Source organism: Acanthochromis polyacanthus, chromosome 11, assembly GCF_021347895.1.
Source record: "Acanthochromis polyacanthus isolate Apoly-LR-REF ecotype Palm Island chromosome 11, KAUST_Apoly_ChrSc, whole genome shotgun sequence".
NCBI classification, from domain to species: Eukaryota; Metazoa; Chordata; class Actinopteri; family Pomacentridae; genus Acanthochromis; species Acanthochromis polyacanthus.
In genome coordinates, this window is record NC_067123.1 from 2,336,118 (window position 1) to 2,355,766 (window position 19,649).

At 41.2% G+C, this 19,649-nt stretch overlaps 1 protein-coding gene across 2 annotated transcripts in view; it reads right to left on the reverse strand.

Annotated features, from left to right (window-relative positions):
* Positions 1-2,343: 2,343 nt before the first annotated feature.
* Positions 2,344-19,649, reverse strand: part of nedd9 (neural precursor cell expressed, developmentally down-regulated 9) — a 62,403-nt gene continuing 45,097 nt past the window's right edge. For both annotated transcript variants that reach the window (XM_051955658.1, XM_051955657.1), the window contains exons 3-7: positions 13,547-13,645; positions 10,199-10,336; positions 7,403-8,548; positions 6,373-6,462; positions 2,344-3,244 (exon numbers count right to left, since the gene is read on the reverse strand). In XM_051955658.1, coding sequence (XP_051811618.1) covers positions 2,705-3,244; positions 6,373-6,462; positions 7,403-8,548; positions 10,199-10,336; positions 13,547-13,645 — 2,013 coding nt within the window. In that variant the 3' untranslated portion in view covers positions 2,344-2,704. The remainder of the gene's footprint in view (positions 3,245-6,372; positions 6,463-7,402; positions 8,549-10,198; positions 10,337-13,546; positions 13,646-19,649) is intronic.

A 19,649-nucleotide genomic window follows, 5' to 3' on the forward strand; every position in this document is an offset into this window, starting at 1 on the left:
CATCGAGAGTGAAGGTGAACACAAACGTCCTTCTTGACTTTAGAAACAGTAAGAAAAACGCAAAACATACCAAAATATTAATGTAAAGATTAGAGCGTCTGCAGGAAGACCATGATGTGGTTTAAGCTCCAGAAAAACTAAACATACATTTATCAGTCCATGGTCTGGACACACCTTCTCATTTCATCTTTGTCTTCATGATTATTTCCATTTGAGATTCTCACTGAAGGCATCAAACGATGAATGAACATCTGGAATTATGGAGCAAACAAAGCAGTGTGAAATAAGTCAGAACATGTTTTAGATTCTTCAAATGATTCATTTTGAATTAAAAAATTGCCAAAAATTACTCAAAATCTGTCCAAAACAACTCATAAAACAGGTTGAAATTAGTCCAAAATGATTAGAAACCTGTTTAGAACTACTCAAAATTCTCCAAAACATGTTAAAAATGCTACAAAATGACTCAAAATGTCCAAAATTTGTTAAATCTTGTTGTAAAAGACCTAAAAGAAGTCCCAAAAACCTCAAAGTTTGTTCAGAATGATTGAATTTGTCCAAATGAATCAAAAATTCTCAATAATGACTCAAAATCTGTCTAAAATAACTTTTAAAACCAGTTGAAATTTGTCTAAAACTGCTTTAGTTCAGTAAATGATTTGAAATTTTCCTGTAATGAATTGAATCTTGTGTTCAGGGACTGGAAATGTGTCCTAAATTACTGAAAAATCATCCAAACTGACTCAAACTTTGTCCTTTATGAGTAAACATTTGTCCAGAATGACTTGAAACCTGTTCAGAACTACGCAAAACTTCTGAAAACATGATAAAAACGATCCAGAATCTGTTAAATCTGGACCCAAAAGAAGTCCCAGATAACCTGAACAAGTTCCAAGAAAAGTTTGTTCAAAATGATTCAGTTTGAATTAAAAATAATGACTCGTTCTGTTGGATTCTTTGCTTTGGTTCCTGCTTTGTTCTTCTCTGGATGAGCTTCATGAGGTAGAACCTGAAATGGTTCCACTCACAGGTGTTCCTTGTCAAGGTTCTTTAGTGGAGCTTCTTCCTTCTTTATGGGGTTGGACCATCAGAAGTCAGGTTGTTCCACAGCTGACGGTTCTATTGGACAACCGTTAGAATCCCTGTTATAGAAGAACCAATGAGCTGAGAGAAAAGACAGTCCATCATTTTGTTCAGTGAAGAGCTGGTTTTTAGTCTTTTCTTAAAGATTGACAGAGACTCTGCACTGATTTATAAATTTATAAATATAGGTAGTATATTTTTAAATTATCAGTCAGTGTTTACGGACTTTTTCCTTCACAGAGTTTGAAATGAAAGTGGAGCTGAAGCCGCCTGCTGATGAAGACCATGAATGTGGCTGAAAGCTGCAGAGGTTTGATCAGCGAGAAGTTTTTCTTTATTTGGCCGCAGACTGACGGAGCTGCAAACGTTCGGATGAAGATCTTCATCGTCTCTATTACTTCTCTTGTTCTGTTCTTGTGTGAATTGTTTTGCCTTGTTTTATAATTTTCTGTCTTATATTGTTTTGTGTCCTGTTGTCATTTTTCATCTCAGTTTTGTCGTCATACGCTGTTTTATGTCTTGTTTGTCTCATTTTTCTTTTACGTCTTGTTTATGTCGTTTCGTTTCTCTTTTCTGGCATTTTGCTACTTCGTTCTTTTCATGCTGTATCTAATTTTTAATCATTTTTTTCTCAATTTTTGTTGCTTTACGTTTAATTTTTGTTGTTTGTGTTGCACTAGTGTCATCTCGTGTCTCGTATGTGTTGTTTTGTGTCTTGTTTGTGTCATTTTCTCTTATTTTTATAATATTGTGTCTGTTTATGTTGTTTTGTGTCACTTTGTGAATCTGACCTTCTGGAACCAAACCAAATCACAGAAATAAACGTAGCGCAGACGTAAACTCCACCTCATCGTCTTCAACGAGCTCTGTCAAAAAAGATTTGATGTTTTTCAGATTTCAGTACTGAGACACAAAGCTTAGTTTTGTCTACAAATTATCAGTGCTTGCAGAAATTAACTATTTTTTAATAAATGTAAATAATTGGACGTTCAAACCTTCATATTGCAAAAGCCACAAAAACACAAAAGGATGCTAAAATAATAGACAAAAGACACAAAAGGATGCTAAAATAACAGAAAAATTAGACAAAAAGGACACAAAAATGAGAAAAAAGACACAAAAATGAGAAAAAAGACACAAAAAGGAGACAGAAAGAAGGCAGAGTAGCACATGTTGCATACTTCAGTCTTTCTGTCACAGATCTGCTCTATCAGAGACAAACTGTAAATGATTAAAGTTCTAATAACCAGACTGGCTCACTCGGCTTAGAAGAGTCGTTTACTCTGTGGAGCTCCACATGACGCTGATTTACAGGAGGTTTACCGTCACACAAAACATCATACAGCTCAAAAGAAAACAGGACATCTCATAAGGTGCTTCGCTATACGCAACGGGAATGTTATGAAAAATGTCCACAGATCTACGGAGACAGCAGTACTGCATCTATCCCATAATATAAAACAATCTACACAAAAATAGAGCAGCTATTTACACAACGGAGACTATTTACAGCGTCTAGACCAGGCTGAGGATGACGGCAACATATTTATACTGCAAATATATAGATTTATGCCAGATTCATGTACAAACGGTGAAATGTTCAGGAGCGGCTTGCTGACAATCACAAGCTGGCCATCTGCAGCAGCTGCTCTTTGAACTGCTGAGCGTGGTGGGACAGGTCGGTGACTCGGTCCACCATCTCCTGGATGGCGGCGGTGTTGGGGTAGTTCAGAGCGGCCGTCTTAGTGGCGGCCACCACCGTCTTCAGCAGGTCACACAGCACGTTGCTGGAGTTCATCACCCTGTTGGCCACCTCCGGGACCGAGGCCTGCCGGGACAGAGTGTCTCCGATGAACACCAGCTTGTGGGCGCTGAGGATCACGAACTTGCTGTGAGCCACGAAGATGCGAGGAGGCTGGCCGGCGCCGACGCAGCCGAAGAAGGCGTCGACGGCGCTGAGCAGCGTGACGAAGTGCTGCTCGCACTGTTCGGAGTAGAAGCCGAGCAGCTGGCGGTCCCTGGAGCAGACCGGGGTGGAGGGGCTGATGGAGGAGTCCGGGGAGGCCGAGGACAGACCAGAACGTTGGTGTGAAATCCACTGGGTGATGTCGTTCTCCACGGGTTTGATCACTTCCTGCTCCAGCTTCTTGAACTGATTGATCTGTGAAGAGAAAGGATTGAGTTAGACTCAGGTTAGAGCAACCTCACGCTGATGTACACACTCAGGCTGATGTCACTGGAACTCTCACATTATTTTATAAATATTCTCAATCTGTCCTCAGAGGACACATGCTTTAGATAAAAACATCACGCTCAACCAGCAACAAAAAACGGGTGTGTGAACCTTGTTTCATGCTTGGAGCTCTGCAACAAATTACATCATTTCAGCAGTGATGCCACCTCGTACGGTCCTTATCTAGCGGAAAATTTCCACGTCGCGCACCTCTAACTTTTCTAACAATGTAGACGGACCTGTGTGGAAAACATGGAGGAAGAACAGGAGCTCCTAGAAGCAGAAGTTCAGAAATACAGATGTTTACAGGAAGTCCTCCACTTAAGTCGGTCCATAGAAACGGAACTCCGACAAAAGTCGATTTTCGTGGTAAGTCGGAACTGCAGAGGAAATGTAAACAAAGCTGCTCCGTGCATCACGAGATCAATCAGTTTTTCATAAAAGTCATGAAAACCAACGACTTTCATGCATATATGAATCACTTTACTAGAAGATAACAGAAGATGTTGCACTGATTTACAACTTGAGCGTTTTACTCGATCTAATTCCACGTCCATGGAGACGGCTTTCCTTTTCTTCGAAGTATCAGAAGAGTCTGACTTACACTGGGAGCCATAATGAAGGTAAAAAGTTAGTGAATGTAGCATAATCCAAGGTGGAGTACAACCAGAGAATGGAAACAAAGCCGTCTGATAGCACCATGTGACAACGTATTCATCCGCTCTGCTCATCAACTAGTTCCATGTAACCAGTTCTGATGTAACGATGAAACGCTGTAGGTAGAGGACGCCGTAAACCGAGGACTTCCTGTTTCATCCCACAGAGATGACCATGGTAACCGGTTTGTCAACAATTAATGGTTGCTGTGTTGTAAGAGGTGTAAATGATGGCAGACTTCTTCTGCTGTAGCTTCGCACCGTGGTAGACGTGTGTTTGTGATACACCGCCCCCTGCTGTTTGGGAGCAGACACTACACAGAGTATAAAAGCCAGGCGTGTTCTCGAGAGCAGACTCCACACGTCACGTTCATGTGGAGAGCATAATCCACACTTAAGACCAAAAAATAAAACCAAAGCACATAAAGAGATGAGCAGATATTTCCTTTGAATAACTTCACATAAGCGGGAATCTGATAATTATCGAGTTAAAATTCTCCAGATGTGTCAACTTTGATTTTAAACTGAGGAGGTGAGAAGTGAAACATCTACACTGTGATGAAATACCTACTGGTTCGGTTGTACAGACCAACAGAAAACCTTAGATTTAAATCTCTGAATACCATTTATTTAATATTAGAGCGATGATTAAGTGATTAATGGATTAATCACGGCTGGCAGTTTCTTATCAATATTCTGAATATTTTCTGGATTCTTTCCTCGTCTGAAACATTAAATTGGACAAAATATTTGACATCTTGGGCTTTGGGAAACAGTAATTAACATTTTTCACCATTTTCTAACAGGTTCAACTGATCAGTAATTCTAAAACAATTCACAGATTAGTGGACGATGAAAATAATCTCTAGTTGGAGCCCCTATTTAACATTCAGTAGTAAGAACAGTTTTTTAGCTAAATTGTTTTATTGTTTTGGTTCATTTAACAGGAAAACTAAAGTCCAAGAGTAAATGTTTAACGGGACACTCGCTGCTTCTAACCCTGGTAATGATTTGCTGAAACAAATATTCTGTTACTTCAGGAAGTCAAACATTAATTGCATATCTTAGCATTAGCATTAGGCAGCGTTAGCGAACACTGTAACGGACCAACAGCTGTAGAGCTTCAGCAGAGGGATGAAGAATTAGTTTGTCAAATCTAAACTAGGTCAGTAATGAAGTCAGGATGTTGAAGAATCGATTGGTTGGATTAGCTTTGCCGCCCCATGAGGACAAATGTCTGAAATCTGCCTTTTGGGACAGAAGGAATTAGAAAAGCGTCTCCAGCGACGTCTGATCAAAAGGAAATTAATCTGCAGCTTTTTTCAGTTCATTAAAAGCTCAAACATTTGTTGGTTCCAGATCCTCAAATATCAGGATTAGCTTCATGTTTAGACGTACATATCAACGTATTTATATGAAGGAAATATTTATTTGGTTTTGGACTCTTGGCCGAATTTAACCAGCAATTCTCATGAGCAGGATCTGAGGGACTGAACCAAAAAAAAAAAGTTCCACATTAATCAGTGATGAAAATACTTAGAAGTTGCAGCTCTGCTGTTTTAAAAAGTAAATGATGAAGTTAAAGCCACAAAACATGATTTCAAGGGAATTAAAACTAATAATTTATCACTGAAACTAATTTTTCTACAACATCCTGATTACGTACGAAGAGTTTAACCCTCAGAACTCAGCTGTGTGGCTTTGATTTGAACAGATTTAATGGACAGAAACGACCCTAAAGCTGTAATCAGATATTAACTCAGACTGTAAGAAGAGCAAAAAAACCCAGACAGTGTGAAATATTAAAAAATGTTTGGTAGAAACCAGAGCTGGGACTTAAACTACAGAAAAAAATAACGCGTTAAAACAATAATGCTCTTTTCTCAGTTTCCTAATTTGTGGCACGTCGGTAACTCTGATGAACACTCCAGCCCAGTAGGTGGCGCTAATGAACCTAAGGTTTGCCAGCCGTGACAAAGAGTGAATCAGCACAGAAACGTAGAACCAACACGGTGTCTCGGTCGCAAACTTTCTCTTTTATTAGGAAAAGTGTTCAGCAAAAAGTATTTCTGAAAGCATTTGATGCGAGAAACAATCTGCTGAATCTGTCCTGGTTTTAGTTCATCCATGGCTAGTTTAGACGTTTAACAAACGCTTCGCGATGTGTCGACCTCAGCTCCCCGCGCTGCATTTGCGTAAAACTTAAACTGCTTTATGCAAATGAGTGGCAATGCACCATACGTTAGCATCCCACCACCAGAACAAATATCAGGTTCTTAGCAGAAAGCTGATTCAAGGCCTTTAATCTCTCTAGTTTGTGTTTGACTCTGAGCTGCTTTGATTTCCTTTAACGTTTGTCTCATTGTCTCTCCTGTAAACCCAGAGAAAGATGGAACCCACCTGTTCCTGACCCAGCTGAACCTGACTCTGCTTGATGATGTTTTCTTTCTCCAGCAGCTCCTTCTGTTGACGTTCAAAGTCTTCTTTGCCCTGTTGAAGACGACAAAGATGTAAGAAACACTCAGACCGATTGTGGTTTGATCTTTGATGAACATAAACGAGGTTTTCTCTCATCTGGGGTAAATAAAGCTCTGAGGGGGAAAGAATCTGTGCAAAAGCCTGGATGGTAGGGTTGGTTGTCGGGTTACTAGTAGGGTTTGTAGCTTTAATTGTTGGGTTTGTTGGGTTCAGTTTAGTTGTAGGGTTTGTAGGGTTAGAGTTAGATGTAGGGTTTGTAGGGTTAGAGTTAGATGTAGGGTTTGTAGGGTTAGAGTTAGATGTAGGGTTTGTAGGGTTTGTAGGGTTAGAGTTAGATGTAGGGTTTGTAGGGTTTGTAGGGTTAGAGTTAGATGTAGGGTTTGTAGTGTTAATTGTTGGGTTTGTTGGGTTCAGTTTAGTTGTAGGGTTTGTAGGGTTAGAGTTAGATGTAGGGTTTGTAGGGTTAGAGTTAGATGTAGGGTTTGTAGGGTTAGAGTTAGATGTAGGGTTTGTAGGGTTTGTAGGGTTAGAGTTAGATGTAGGGTTTGTAGGGTTTGTAGGGTTAGAGTTAGATGTAGGGTTTGTAGTGTTAATTGTTGGGTTTGTTGGGTTCAGTTTAGTTGTAGGGTTTGTAGGGTTAGAGTTAGATGTAGGGTTTGTAGTGTTAATTGTTGGGTTTGTTGGGTTAGTAGGGTTAGAGTTAGTGTTTCTAATGTAACCTGCTGATTTAGGACTAAAAAGCCTGCAAGCATTGTTCATTTTAACGTCTGTGTATGTTGATGTGAACATTTCTGACCTGAACATCTCAAACTAGATCCATAGATGTTGATTTTAAGAGTTAAACCGACACATAGACTGGAACTGTTTTCTACAGAATCACATGAAGTCCCTGTAATCATAAAAAGTTTGACAAAGATTTAAATGTCCTAATGTGAGATGTTCTGTGGGTTACCTGCAGATGAACGTAGTCGTAGTCCTCCATCCAGCTCTTCACACACTTCTCGCTGTTGTTCATGTTGTCTTTGTCCTGTCTGGAGGGAACCGGGAAGGGTTTGGTCTGACCTCCATAGTTGTCGTTCTCTGAGGAGGGGGAGGTCAGCGGGTGGATGAGGTTCTCGTCAGGTGAGCTGCCTACAGAGAACGAGCCGTCCAGGTGCGTCCTCCTGAACAGCAGCTCGGCGTTGCTGCCTATCGTGGAGGCCAGCTGCTTGGCGTCGTCGGGGACCGTCCTGGAGACCATGACGAAGCGGTCCAGGTCGTCCGTCTTGTTGTGGTGCTTTCCAGACGAGGCCAGGGCGTTCAGGGCCCAGCTACAGTTCTCCAGGACCTGGTAGATCTGCAGGAGGATCTGCTGCGAGTCCTCCAGGCGTCCCAGCTGCCTCCTGAGCTTACTGTGCAGGCTGGAGTCCGACAGAGACGTGGCATTAGCGGCAGCTCCTCTACCGAACACGACGAAGTCTCCCAGAGCGGCTCGGACTCGGTCCAGCACCGTGCGGACGTCGTTGGCGTGGCGCTCCATGAAGGGAAAAGTCCTCCAGTGAGGCGAAGCTGCCATTGAGTGGAGAGCCCCGACAGAGACCTCCACTGCTTGCTGCAGGCGGAACAACCTCTGCACGGCGACGTCCAGGTCCAGGGCGAGGCGGCCCTCTGAGCTGGAGCCGGTGGAGGACGAGGAGGTGGACATGCTGCTGCGAGTGCTGCCGGTGCTGGAGAAGGACAGTCGGTTGACGCCGTCCGTCACGTCAGCCACCGGAGCCGGGATGTCGTAGATTCCTTTACTGGGATCTCTGTGCTGGGAGGGCTGGACGCCGCGGGGGATGTCGTACACGTCCTGCTGAGACCCCGCCCCCGAATGAAGGGTGGGTGGAGGGACGTCGTAGATGCCTTCGTTGCTGTTGGTGTTTGGGTGTTGGTGGTGGGCAGAAGGGTCGGAGCTGGGGGGGAAGTCGTAGAGGGACTGGGGGCTCTGTGCTGGCTTGGTGAGGGCAGCTGGAGGGACGTCGTAGATGCCTTCCTGCTTGTGCTTGAGAGGCTGCGGGAAGTCGTAGTTCCCCTCCTGGACGGCCGGATTAGTCCTGCAGGGAGGCACTGAGTAGACCTGCCGGGGGACCACAGGAAGTAGAGTTCATATGCAAAACAGTGTGTGTGTTTATGGTTGTTGTTTAATGACTGTTGGTGGCCAAACAAGAACACGCCTAAACTATGGTTGCATTGGTGATTAGTGGTTGTCAGAAAACAAAACCTACATAACATGTTAACATTTACAAATACTTTATCTCAACCTTATTTTTATTAAAAAACACTAAAGGTTTGGTAAAAATAGTGTTCAGTTACAATGATTCAACGCGTGTGTGTTCTTGTAGATGACTGAAAAGGTCAGAAACCACCTCCTTGCTGTCGACATATTCTTCCTATAAATGATGAAACTATGACTGATGTGGTGTTTTGTTTCTTAATGGTCGAAACTGTTTGAATTGTGAGGTTCTATGCTTTTAAATGAGGCCAAATACCTCAGCAACATTTCTATTCAGCTCATATTCAGGCTGGGGGTCCAGATGTTCATAGAGGTCTAGATGTTGGTGTGCAAAGTTCTAAGCTGCTTCATATTGAGATTTACCAACATTTATCATTTTCATGTACACTACAGTTCAAAAGTTTGGGCTCATCCAGACAATTCCATGTTTTCCATTAAACTCCCACTTTTATCCATGTGCTAACATAACTGCACAAGAGGTTTCTAATCATCAATGAGCCTTTCAGCACCATTAGCTAACACAATGTAGCATTAGAACACAGGAGTGATGGTTGCTGGAAATGTTCCTCTGTACCCCTATGGAGATATTCCATTAAAAATCAGCTGTTTACAGCTACAATAGTCATTTACCACATTAACTATGTCTACACTGGATTTATCATTTATTTAATGTGATCTTCACTGAAAAAAAACTGTTTTTATTTCAAAATAAGGACATTTCTAAGTGACCCCAAACTTTTGAACAGCAGTGTACAACATTTATGAAATGATCTGGAAAGAGTCGACTGGAAGCTACATTTAATGCATGTCTTTGGGTTTTCTCTGGTTTTCACTCAGCAGTGCTGCAGCTGAAGTTTGAGGAAGTGAAAAACCTTCTGGCTCGTGTAGATACTATATTTGAAACCTCAGTTTCTGCTTTTGATTCCTTCCTCTAAAGCAGCATCCGAGTCCAACAAAGCTCTAACCTCGCTGTAACTTGACGAAGTGTGTGACGAACGCAGCCCTGAGCATGATGGGAGTGAATAAAATGGTGGCCTGTAAGTGATTTCCAGCTAGACAGGCCTGCCCAAGCTGTAATTAGGAACGACGCAAATAACAGGTCCCGGCATATTTCAGGTTATTACAAACAAACTGATGGCGCTCTGCCTGGTGAAACCTTAGAGGCTCTGGAAACAGAACAGTTATGTCCTTGACGTTTTCTTTTTTTCCTGCCGGAGAGTTCAGACACGGAGCCATACTCATGGAGTTTTGGCTAAACTCTACTGGCAGGAAAGGCTTTCATTTAGGGCGACCACAGGAATGCCATAAATATGACATTTGACGTATTATTATTCATTTAATATGGACAATTAAGAGAAATACGAGGAACTGTGTCAATAAACATAAAATAACATTTTCCGGACATGAGCGGCTTTCTTAATTTGGCTTTATTTTACTGAAACAAAGAGCCTTTCATTGTGTCCAAACCAGAGCAGTGGTTAAATGCTCTCTTACCCCTTGTGAGGACGGAGGTATGTCGTAAACTCCTTGTGTCCTGAGGTCCATTTGTGACGGAGGAACATCGTAGACTCCCTGGTTTCTGGCTCCGGCTGGTTGACCCGAGAACATCTGACCAGGTGGAATATCGTAGACCTGGAACATAAAAGAATGTAAAATAAATGCCACATGTACAGGAGAAAGAATCACACACGGAGTCAATGTGGTCTTTAAGTGTAGTCGATTGACTTGTCAGGCTTTTATTGTGTAAAATTATCACAAATAGACACAAAATCACCCCAAAAAGAACCAAAACTACCTTGAAAGACTTAAATAATCAGACAATAGACCAAAATTACTTTAAAATGTTTGAATTTTCTAAACAAAAACATACAAAATCACCTGAAAAAGAACCAAAACTGCTTTTGAAAGATCCAAATTTGAGAAACAAAAAAGCCAAATCACCACAAAATGGACCAAAATTACTTTGAAAGATCCAAATTTGCCAACAAAACCATGCAAAATCACCTCAAAATGGACCAAAATTACCACAAAATAGGTGAAATTGCGAGAAAAACTCTAAATTGCCACAAAAAACGACAAAAAAACCCACAAAAAGGCCACAAAGACATACAAAATCACCATAAAAAGATCTAAAATCACCACAAATGACCCACACAAAGAATTGATGTGGTCTTTAAGTCTAGTTGATTGACTTTGCGGGCTTTTATTGTGTAAAATTACCACAAATATACACAAAATCACCCCAAAAGAACCAAAACTACCTCGAAAGATTTAAATTTGCCAACAAAAACATGCAAAATCACCACAAAATGGACCAAAATTAACACAAAACAGGTGAAATCGCGACAAAAACTCTAAATCGCCACGAAAAACAACAAAAAAGGCCGAAAAGACATACAAAATCATCACAAAAAGATCTAAAATCACCACAAAAGACCCACACAAAGAATCAGCGTTGTCTTTTCGTGTATTCGATTGACTTTACGGGCTTTTATTGTGTAGGAGCTGTTTTTGTCAGCAGTAAAACCAGCTGTAACACAACTTTTAACCTCGATAGCAAACTGCTAATGACAGGGCAGCTTTATCATTCAGGTAAAGTTGAGTTTTACTTCAGTGTTTGCTTTATTTTTGGCCTGTTTTTCCTGCTGAGTGAAATATCAGTTTAAATCTCTACCTGTCTGTGAGTTTTTAGAGATTTTTAGCTGAAAAATGATGTTTTAGGAGCAAACCAACAGCCTGATATTAAAAAACTTACTACTAAATCTAAAGAAAGCTGCAGATTCAAATGAAAAAACATTGATTATAGCCGCTTTAAATAAAGCAATAAGGCAAAAAGTAGCTGCATCAGTGACGAACATCAGCACGACGCTGCAGCAGTTTTTAGCTCAAGGCGAGATGACACGACAAAACTAGAACTGTGAAGGATCCTTTTCTGAGAAAACAAGGTCAGAGACGTGAAGCGCAGAACAGGATATGTGGTCGATGAAGGAAGCAGCGTTCTCGCTTTGACAGAGGCACAGCTTCAGTTTCTTTGCCTGAATGCATCCTGCTCATATTTCTGCTTGTTTGAATGTTTGCTTTATTATTTTTAATCTCAACTTCTGCAGCAGGTTGGAGCTGACAGTTCAAGCTTTAAAACAGTGACTGCTGGTAAACTTCACATCATTCAGGCTTTGCATTACTGTGGAACGCTGAACTCCAGCGTCTGTGGTCTGACATGTTTAAAATACTTTCCTCTGTTTCATTTCTGTCTGGTATGAAAATCAGAAGCAGAATCTTGAAATAATTTTAGGCCACTGCACTCATGTTTGTCAGTGTTTTATTGTCTTTGCTGAATGATTGGTCACCAAACAGAAATAAACAACTCAGTGGAGGAGTTTTGAAACAGCAGCATGGACGGCATCGTGGTTCTCTGAACGGAAAGTAGGAGACATCTGCAAGAATGGGTTACCATAAAAAGATGAAGAATTACCACCGAAAATGGCAAATCTACCCCAAAGACTCAATTTCACCACAAAAAAAACAGGTAAACGACCACAAATAGACACAAAATCACTCCAACAAGAACCAAAACTACCTTGAAAGATTTAAATTTGCAAACAAAAATGTGCAAAATCACCACAAAATGGACCAAAATCACCACAAAACAGGTGAAATAGCGACAGAAACTCTAAATCGCGACATAACACGACAAAAAAGACCACAAAGAGACACAAAATCAACAAAAAAGGTCCAAAATTACAACAGAAAAAACACAAAATCACCATAAAAACATGACAAATTTCCACAAAAGTCGCAAAACTACCCCAAAGACGCAATTTCACCACAAAAAAACAAGTAAATGACCACAAATAGACACAAAATCCCCCCAAAAGCAGCCAAAACTGCTTTGAAAGGTTCAAAATCAACACAAAATGGAACAAAAATTGCGACAAAACTCAAAATGACCAGAAAAAAACACGACAAAAAGGTCACAAAGTGACACAAAATCACCATAAAAATATCTAAAATCATCAAAAAAGACTCAATTTCACCACAACAAAGCAAGAAAACCACAAACAGACATAAAGTCACCCCAAAAGAACCAAAACTACTTTGAAAGATCCAAATTTGCCAGCAAAACCATGCAAAGTTAACACAAAATGGACCAAAATTACCACACAAAAACTCTAAATGACCACAAAAAACACTACAAAGTGGCAAAAGTACTCTAGAGACTGCATTCTGCCACAAAAAACAGGTAATATTACCACAAAGAGACACAAAATCTGCCCAAAAAGAACCAAAACTACCTTGAAAAGTTTAAATTTGCCAACAAAAACATGCAAAATCTCCACAAAATTTTAAAAAATCATAACAAAATGAACCAAAATCATAAAGACATGGACCAAAATCATAAAGACATGGACCAAAATCATAAAGAAATGGACCAAAATCATAAAGAAATGGACCAAAATCATAAAGACATGGACCAAAATCATAAAGAAATGGACCAAAATCACCATAAAATGGACCAAAATCATAAAGACATGGACCAAAATCATAAAGAAATGGACCACAATCACCAAAAAATGGACCAAAATCATAAAGAAATGGACCAAAATCACCACAAAATGGATCAAAACTACTTTGAAAGCTCAAAATTTTATAAGAAAATCCTTACAAACACTGGTGTCTTCCTTAAATAAGTGAACTGATGTTGCACTATGGAGTGTTTTCTTTGGGTTTTGCTGTTGTGTGTGATCACAGACTGTTCCTTCAGGAGGTGGTTTCAGTGTGAATGAAACCCCCCCCCCAGTAGTCGCTGATGTTCTGCTGAAGCTGTGGAACAGGAGAACCTACCCCCTGGGACCTGCTGGGTGGGACGTCGTAGAGGTCCTGCTGGCTGTGCTGTCCGGGGCCGTAGCAGTAGGACTGTCCCACTCTGGTCGGGGTCACCACCTGTCCATCACAAACAAACAGTCCAAAAACAACACAGATCAGTCCAGCTGCTCTCAGGCTGCCGTCCTCTTTCCTCTCAGTCACCTTTTCTCCTTCTCTAGTCCTCAGAAGCAGTAAATGATCACAGATATTCTCCTCCAGGAAAGCAGCAGGTCAGAAACACAAACCTGGAGCTCATCTCTGCTTTCAGTCAACTTCATGACATGCAAAAATGGTGAAAGAACACCTCAATAAAACTGCAGCTAACGATTAGTTCCTCTATTGATTCGTCTGATGCTGATATTCTGGATTACTGCTGACTTCTTTTGTTTATAAATGTCAGAAAATGAAACCTTTAAATGTCTTTAATCCCAAACTTTTTGTGTAAAACCTCACTGGAGAAGATAAAACAACCACATTTGGATTTTTAGGCTTGAAAAATGACTCAAACCTCTACCTGGCAATGATACAGAAATCTTTAATAGATCTCTACATTTGTCCAAAATTAATAGAAATGTGTCCACAACTTGGTCTAAAAAATGTCCCTTAACTGTTCAAACCCTGTCCAAAATGAGATAAACATGCAGGATGGCTTAGAGGGGTTATAAAAATGAGTAAAAACAATAAAAACACATCCAGGATGACTCAAATATGACCTCAGAAAAGAAGTGTGTTCTCTAAATGTTGTCAAAATTTTTAAAAATGACCCGAAATACGTGCAAAATGACTAGAAATGACTCAAATTTGTCAAAAAATCCTCCTAAACTGTTCACAATATGTCCAGAATGAGTTAATGGTCCAGGATGGCTGAGAAGGTTGAAAAAATGACTTTAAAATGTCTTCAAACTATTCAAATTTCTTTAAACAGTAGGAATTATTCACAGCTACAGTTTTATAAACATTCGCAGTCCTCAGAGGTGGATTTGTAGTAGGATCACAATCAGCTGATGTCGTGTTCACTGGTTGTCATGGTTACAGTGACACTATCTGCAACAGACGGATGGACGGACGGACGGACGGACGGACAGACAGACAGACAGACAGACGGACAGACAGACAGACAGACAGACTCCTCAGAAGGACGTGTGATTCCTAAACTCAGCTGGGTCATTCAACAGATCTAAACATGTTTAGAAGCATACGTGGTGCGTTAATCTGAATCTCTTTCCTGTTCTTATTTTGGACAGTAGAAAGTCCAGCTTGATCTAGACGCTACACCTTTGACTGCGTGATAAATAAAAACATCGTGGTTCCATCTCTGAAGACGAGGAACCTTATCAAAGATCCTCTGATGGTGTGAAGTGAACATGATCCAGGAGCAGCTGTTAGCTCCTCTGCTGGATGATGTATGGACCGACAGGAACGCCAGCGATGAACACCTTAAATCAGGCCGACCTTGTTCAGAGGGCCTTATGAGAACCAGATGGACTCTAGCGTTAGTCAGACTCACATGAATGGCATTCCTTTCCATACTAGGAAACTCTTTCTCCGTCCCTCGGCGTTCCCTTTCTTCCACCTCGGTCGCCTTTTTCATAAATCTCTTCTACAAACCGTCCTCAGGAACATTAATTCCACTCTGAGGTCAAGCGTCTCAGAGATGCTGTTATGATTTCAACTGGACCAGACAGAGACCCGGGCCTGGGTTCTGATTGGTCCCCAGAGACACCATCCTGCCAGGAACCCTCCTATGGTTCTTATCCTGGTTCTTATCCTGGTTCCTGTCCTGGTTCTTATCCTGGTTCTTATCCTGGTTCCTGTCCTGGTTCTTATCCTGGTTCTTGTCCTGGTTCCTGTCCTGGTTCTTATCCTGGTTCTTATCCTGGTTCCTGTCCTGGTTCCTGTCCTGGTTCTTATCCTGGTTCCTGTCCTGGTTCTTATCCTGGTTCCTGTCCTGGTTCTTATCCTGGTTCCTGTCCTGGAGGCTAATGAACCCTATAGGAGAGGAGCTCTGGGCTGGAGGAGGACATTCCCTGGATTCCAGAGTGTCAGTGAGGAAGAGGAGGAGGAGGAGGAAGAGAAGGAGGAGGAATCTCTGCATCAGGAGGTGTGGAGCGACTGATTATCGCTGACGGAAACAGAGGAAACTGTGATAAAAAGTTACCAGGGTCAGAGGGTCACAGGGGGTTTTGTTTATTTTTTTCAGAGCAGTAATCTGTCAGCACCACGGGGTAAATATTCCAGAGCTGTATTAAATCCTACAGGGCAGAAGGCTGCAGTTTAAGGAGGCTGTTCAGTGATTGCTCCAGCAGACTCCTGGATCCAGCCGGTGCTACGATAAAAATACCGTCTCACTCATAAAACCGTCCTCCATTCACGTCGCTCAAACGTACGAGTTTAAAACTGTTTTCACAAACCGCTGCTGAAGTTTTATTGCTTTATTGCTCGACTGATTCACATTTCTTTTATGTTTTATTCACTTTTTATTAGCTGAACTGCAGTATTGTGGAATGTTCGGCCCTTTTTTTTTGTTGCAGTGTAGCCCTTTGGCTGAAACAGAACCACTCTGTCACATCTCAGTTTTCAGCTCTATAGTGGCAGATTTCTCTAAGAAATTCAGCTCCAGTTGTTCCCACTCAAAAGAAAAGATGAATCTCTAAATGTGACCTTGTTTTATTCCCGACATGGAGGGATTAATGTCTGTTAATGCTAGTTAGCATTAGCAAAACTTCTTTTCTTTTTTACTCTGTCAAGGAACGCAGTAGAGTTACGTGATGATCACCGTCTGTCTGTCTGTCAGCATCATCACTCTAAAACAGACTAACGGATTTGGATGAAATTACCAGCAAAGGTCAGAAATAACACAAGGACCAAGTGATCAGATTCTGGCAGTGATGCAGTTTATAGTCTGGATCCATGGATTAGTTAAAGATTTCATCCATTAGAAATCATACAACGATCGAGCAGCCTTGGAGGAGGACTGAACTTTCCGAGGGCTTTTCTTATTGTCCAAGATGTTTCAAAAATGATCAAAATGACTTGAAAATTATCCAGAATTGCATAAGATTACCCAGAAATGATCTAAAATGATGAAAATTTGCACAGAATGACATGAAAATAGTCTAAAATGACTGGAAAATGATCCAAAATCAGCCAGAATTTCTCTCAAATGATTAAAAATGATCCAGAATGACTGAAAATTTGAAGAATGACACCAAATTTGTCCAAGATGCTGTGAAAAAAAACATCCAAAATGACTTGAAAATAAATTGCAAAAATAAAAAATTGCAGACAGTTTCTCCAGAACTACACAAAAATTGTCAGAAATGACAAAAATCTTCGCAAAATGACTCAAAAATAGACCTAAATTAATTAAATCTGTTCAGAATAAACAGAAAAATGACTGATAACTAAATGGAGACATTCTATGTTGCTGTGATTTCTGATCATCAATAATTAATAAATAAATGCTGCATTTCTGACATATGGGGGACTGAGCAGCCTTGGAGGAGGACTGATCTTTCTGAGGGCTTTTCCTATTGTCCAAGACGCTTCAAAAATGATCTAAAATTACTTGAAAATGATCCAGAAATGATCTAAACTGATAAAAACTTGCTCAGGATGACATGAAAATAGTCTAAAATGACTGGAAAATGATCCAAAATCAGTCAGAATTTCTCTCAAATGATTTAAAATGATCCAGAATGACTGAAAATGTTGGTTTTTCTGTAGATGTGCTGGAGAGAAATGACACATTTAAACCCTCCCATCCAAACAAAGCAGATCAGGAGCTAACCTTCCACTGACTTTCTACAAAACGATGCCTTCTTAAAGGTCACTTTCCAGCCTGCAGTCTCCTGAGTCCAGCCTGTTAGCGTTCGATAACAGGAAGTCGGAGCCGGGCTGTCACAGCGAGGTGTCAGCTGCAGACCTGCTGACCTTCCTGCAGGTAGATGTCGCTGCTTCCAGAAGCTCTGTGGCCTTCAGAGGCTCATTTATTTCCCATCTGCTCCCTGTGTTTACCCAGCAGGCTGGAGCTCGGTGCTGCTATAATTGCTAGCGGGTAAATATTTACCACATCCAATGAGGCTGGAGATGACATCATGAAAAGCTGGGGCACTGAGCAAACATTTGTTCCTCTCAGGTGATGGGAGCTCAGGATTCCTTCATGGTGGGGCTGAAAGAGGAGGCTGCTCACCTACTGTTTGTCGTTTTGTCGCTTGCTTTTGTCATTGCCGGTCTTGTTTGTGCCGTTTATGTCATTTCTTTTCTCGCTTTTTGTCATATGTCTCTTCTTTTGTGGTGTTGTTTCATTTTTGTCATTTTGCATCTCATTTTAGTGATATTTTGTCTTGTTTTGTTTTTTTTTCTGACTTTTGTCAATTTGTGTTTTCTTTCTGTTTCGCTTGCGCTTTTTGTCCTATTTTTGTCCATTTGTGTTTCACTTTCTTTGTTGTTTTGTGCATCGTTTTTGTTGTTTGTCCATTTTCTAACGAAGCATATTCTATTCTATTTTTTGTCACTTTGTAACCTTTTTGTCTAATTTTTTTGCCTCTTTTTGTTTCGTTTTTTGTCTCAAACATTAGCCGTGGCCTTCACCACATCTCCCCCCAGACCAACAGACGGCAGGTTTTGGCAGCGGCGCTCCTCACCACCAGCACCAGAACAATAAACGAGGGAAGATCTTCCAGAGAAACGCTGCTCATCCTTCCAGCCTCTGGCCAAGAAGCCGTCTGGAAACTCGCCCGACTCGCTCAGACGCCGTATGTTGGTTTGTTATTGGAAAACCACCGTTGTTGGCGTGTTTTCCACCAGTCTGAGCTTGGTTTGCTGCTGCAGGGTCATCTGTGGGTGAATCATTGCACCTGTGTTTTTAACAGGAAGTCATCATTTCACACCTTTTCATTGGTTTCATGCTCACCAACCACTTCCCCCGGCTAATAGCTCGATAACAGACTGTTCTCCAATGACTCTCATCCATCCGTCACCTTCTTCACACCTTCTCATCTCCTCTCTTTATCCATCGATCTGGACGCTGATAGAGACCTCTGTCAGTGGTTCACCTTTTAACCCTACACAGCCCAGCGTAGCTCATGTTTGACTGGTGGTAAATATTACAAAAAATGAGACAAAGGACAAGAAACAAAACAAAAAGCCGACAAAAATTAGACAAAAAAGTTACAAAGCGACAAAAAAATGGACAAGTGACAAAAACAATACACAAAACAACAAATAAAGTAAAACACAAAATGACAAAAATGAGACAAAAACACAAGCGAGACAAAAAGAAAACACAAAAGTCAGACAAAAACAAAAAAAAATAAAAACAAGACAAAATATTACAAAAACGAGACACAAAACGACAAAAGAGAAAAAGTTTCAAAGTGACAAATAAATAGACAAATGACAAAAACTGACAAAAGCAAGAAACACAAAATGACAAAAAATAGACAACACAAGGGAGACACAAAGGAAACCCAAAACAACAAAAACGAGAAACAAAACGACAAAAACATGAGACAAATGACTGAAGTCAGACAAAAAAAGACCAAAAACAACAAAATATTACAAAAATGAGACCAAACAACAAAAGAACAATGAACAATCTGGTATTTTACTTTCTGATCCAAACAACTTGTCATGGTCTAGAAATGATTTTAAATTTACAGTTTTACTAATTTACAATCTGCAGTTAATGTCTTCTCTGGAATTTTTACACTTTGAGGGCCGGATTGGACCCTCTGGAGGACCACTTTTGGACCACGGGCCTCATGTTGGACCCTCTGGAGGACCGTTTTTGGTCCACGGGCCTCATGTCGGACCCTCTGGAGGACCGCTTTTGGCCCACGGGCCTCATGTCGGACCCTCTGGAGGACCGCTTTTGGTCCACGGGCCTCATGTCGGACCCTCTGGAGGACCGCTTTTGGTCCACGGGCCTCATGTCGGACCCTCTGGAGGACCGCTTTTGGTCCACGGGCCTCATGTCGGACCCTCTGGAGGACCGCTTTTGGTCCACGGGCCTCATGTCGGACCCTCTGGAGGACCGCTTTTGGTCCACGGGCCTCATGTCGGACCCTCTGGAGGACCG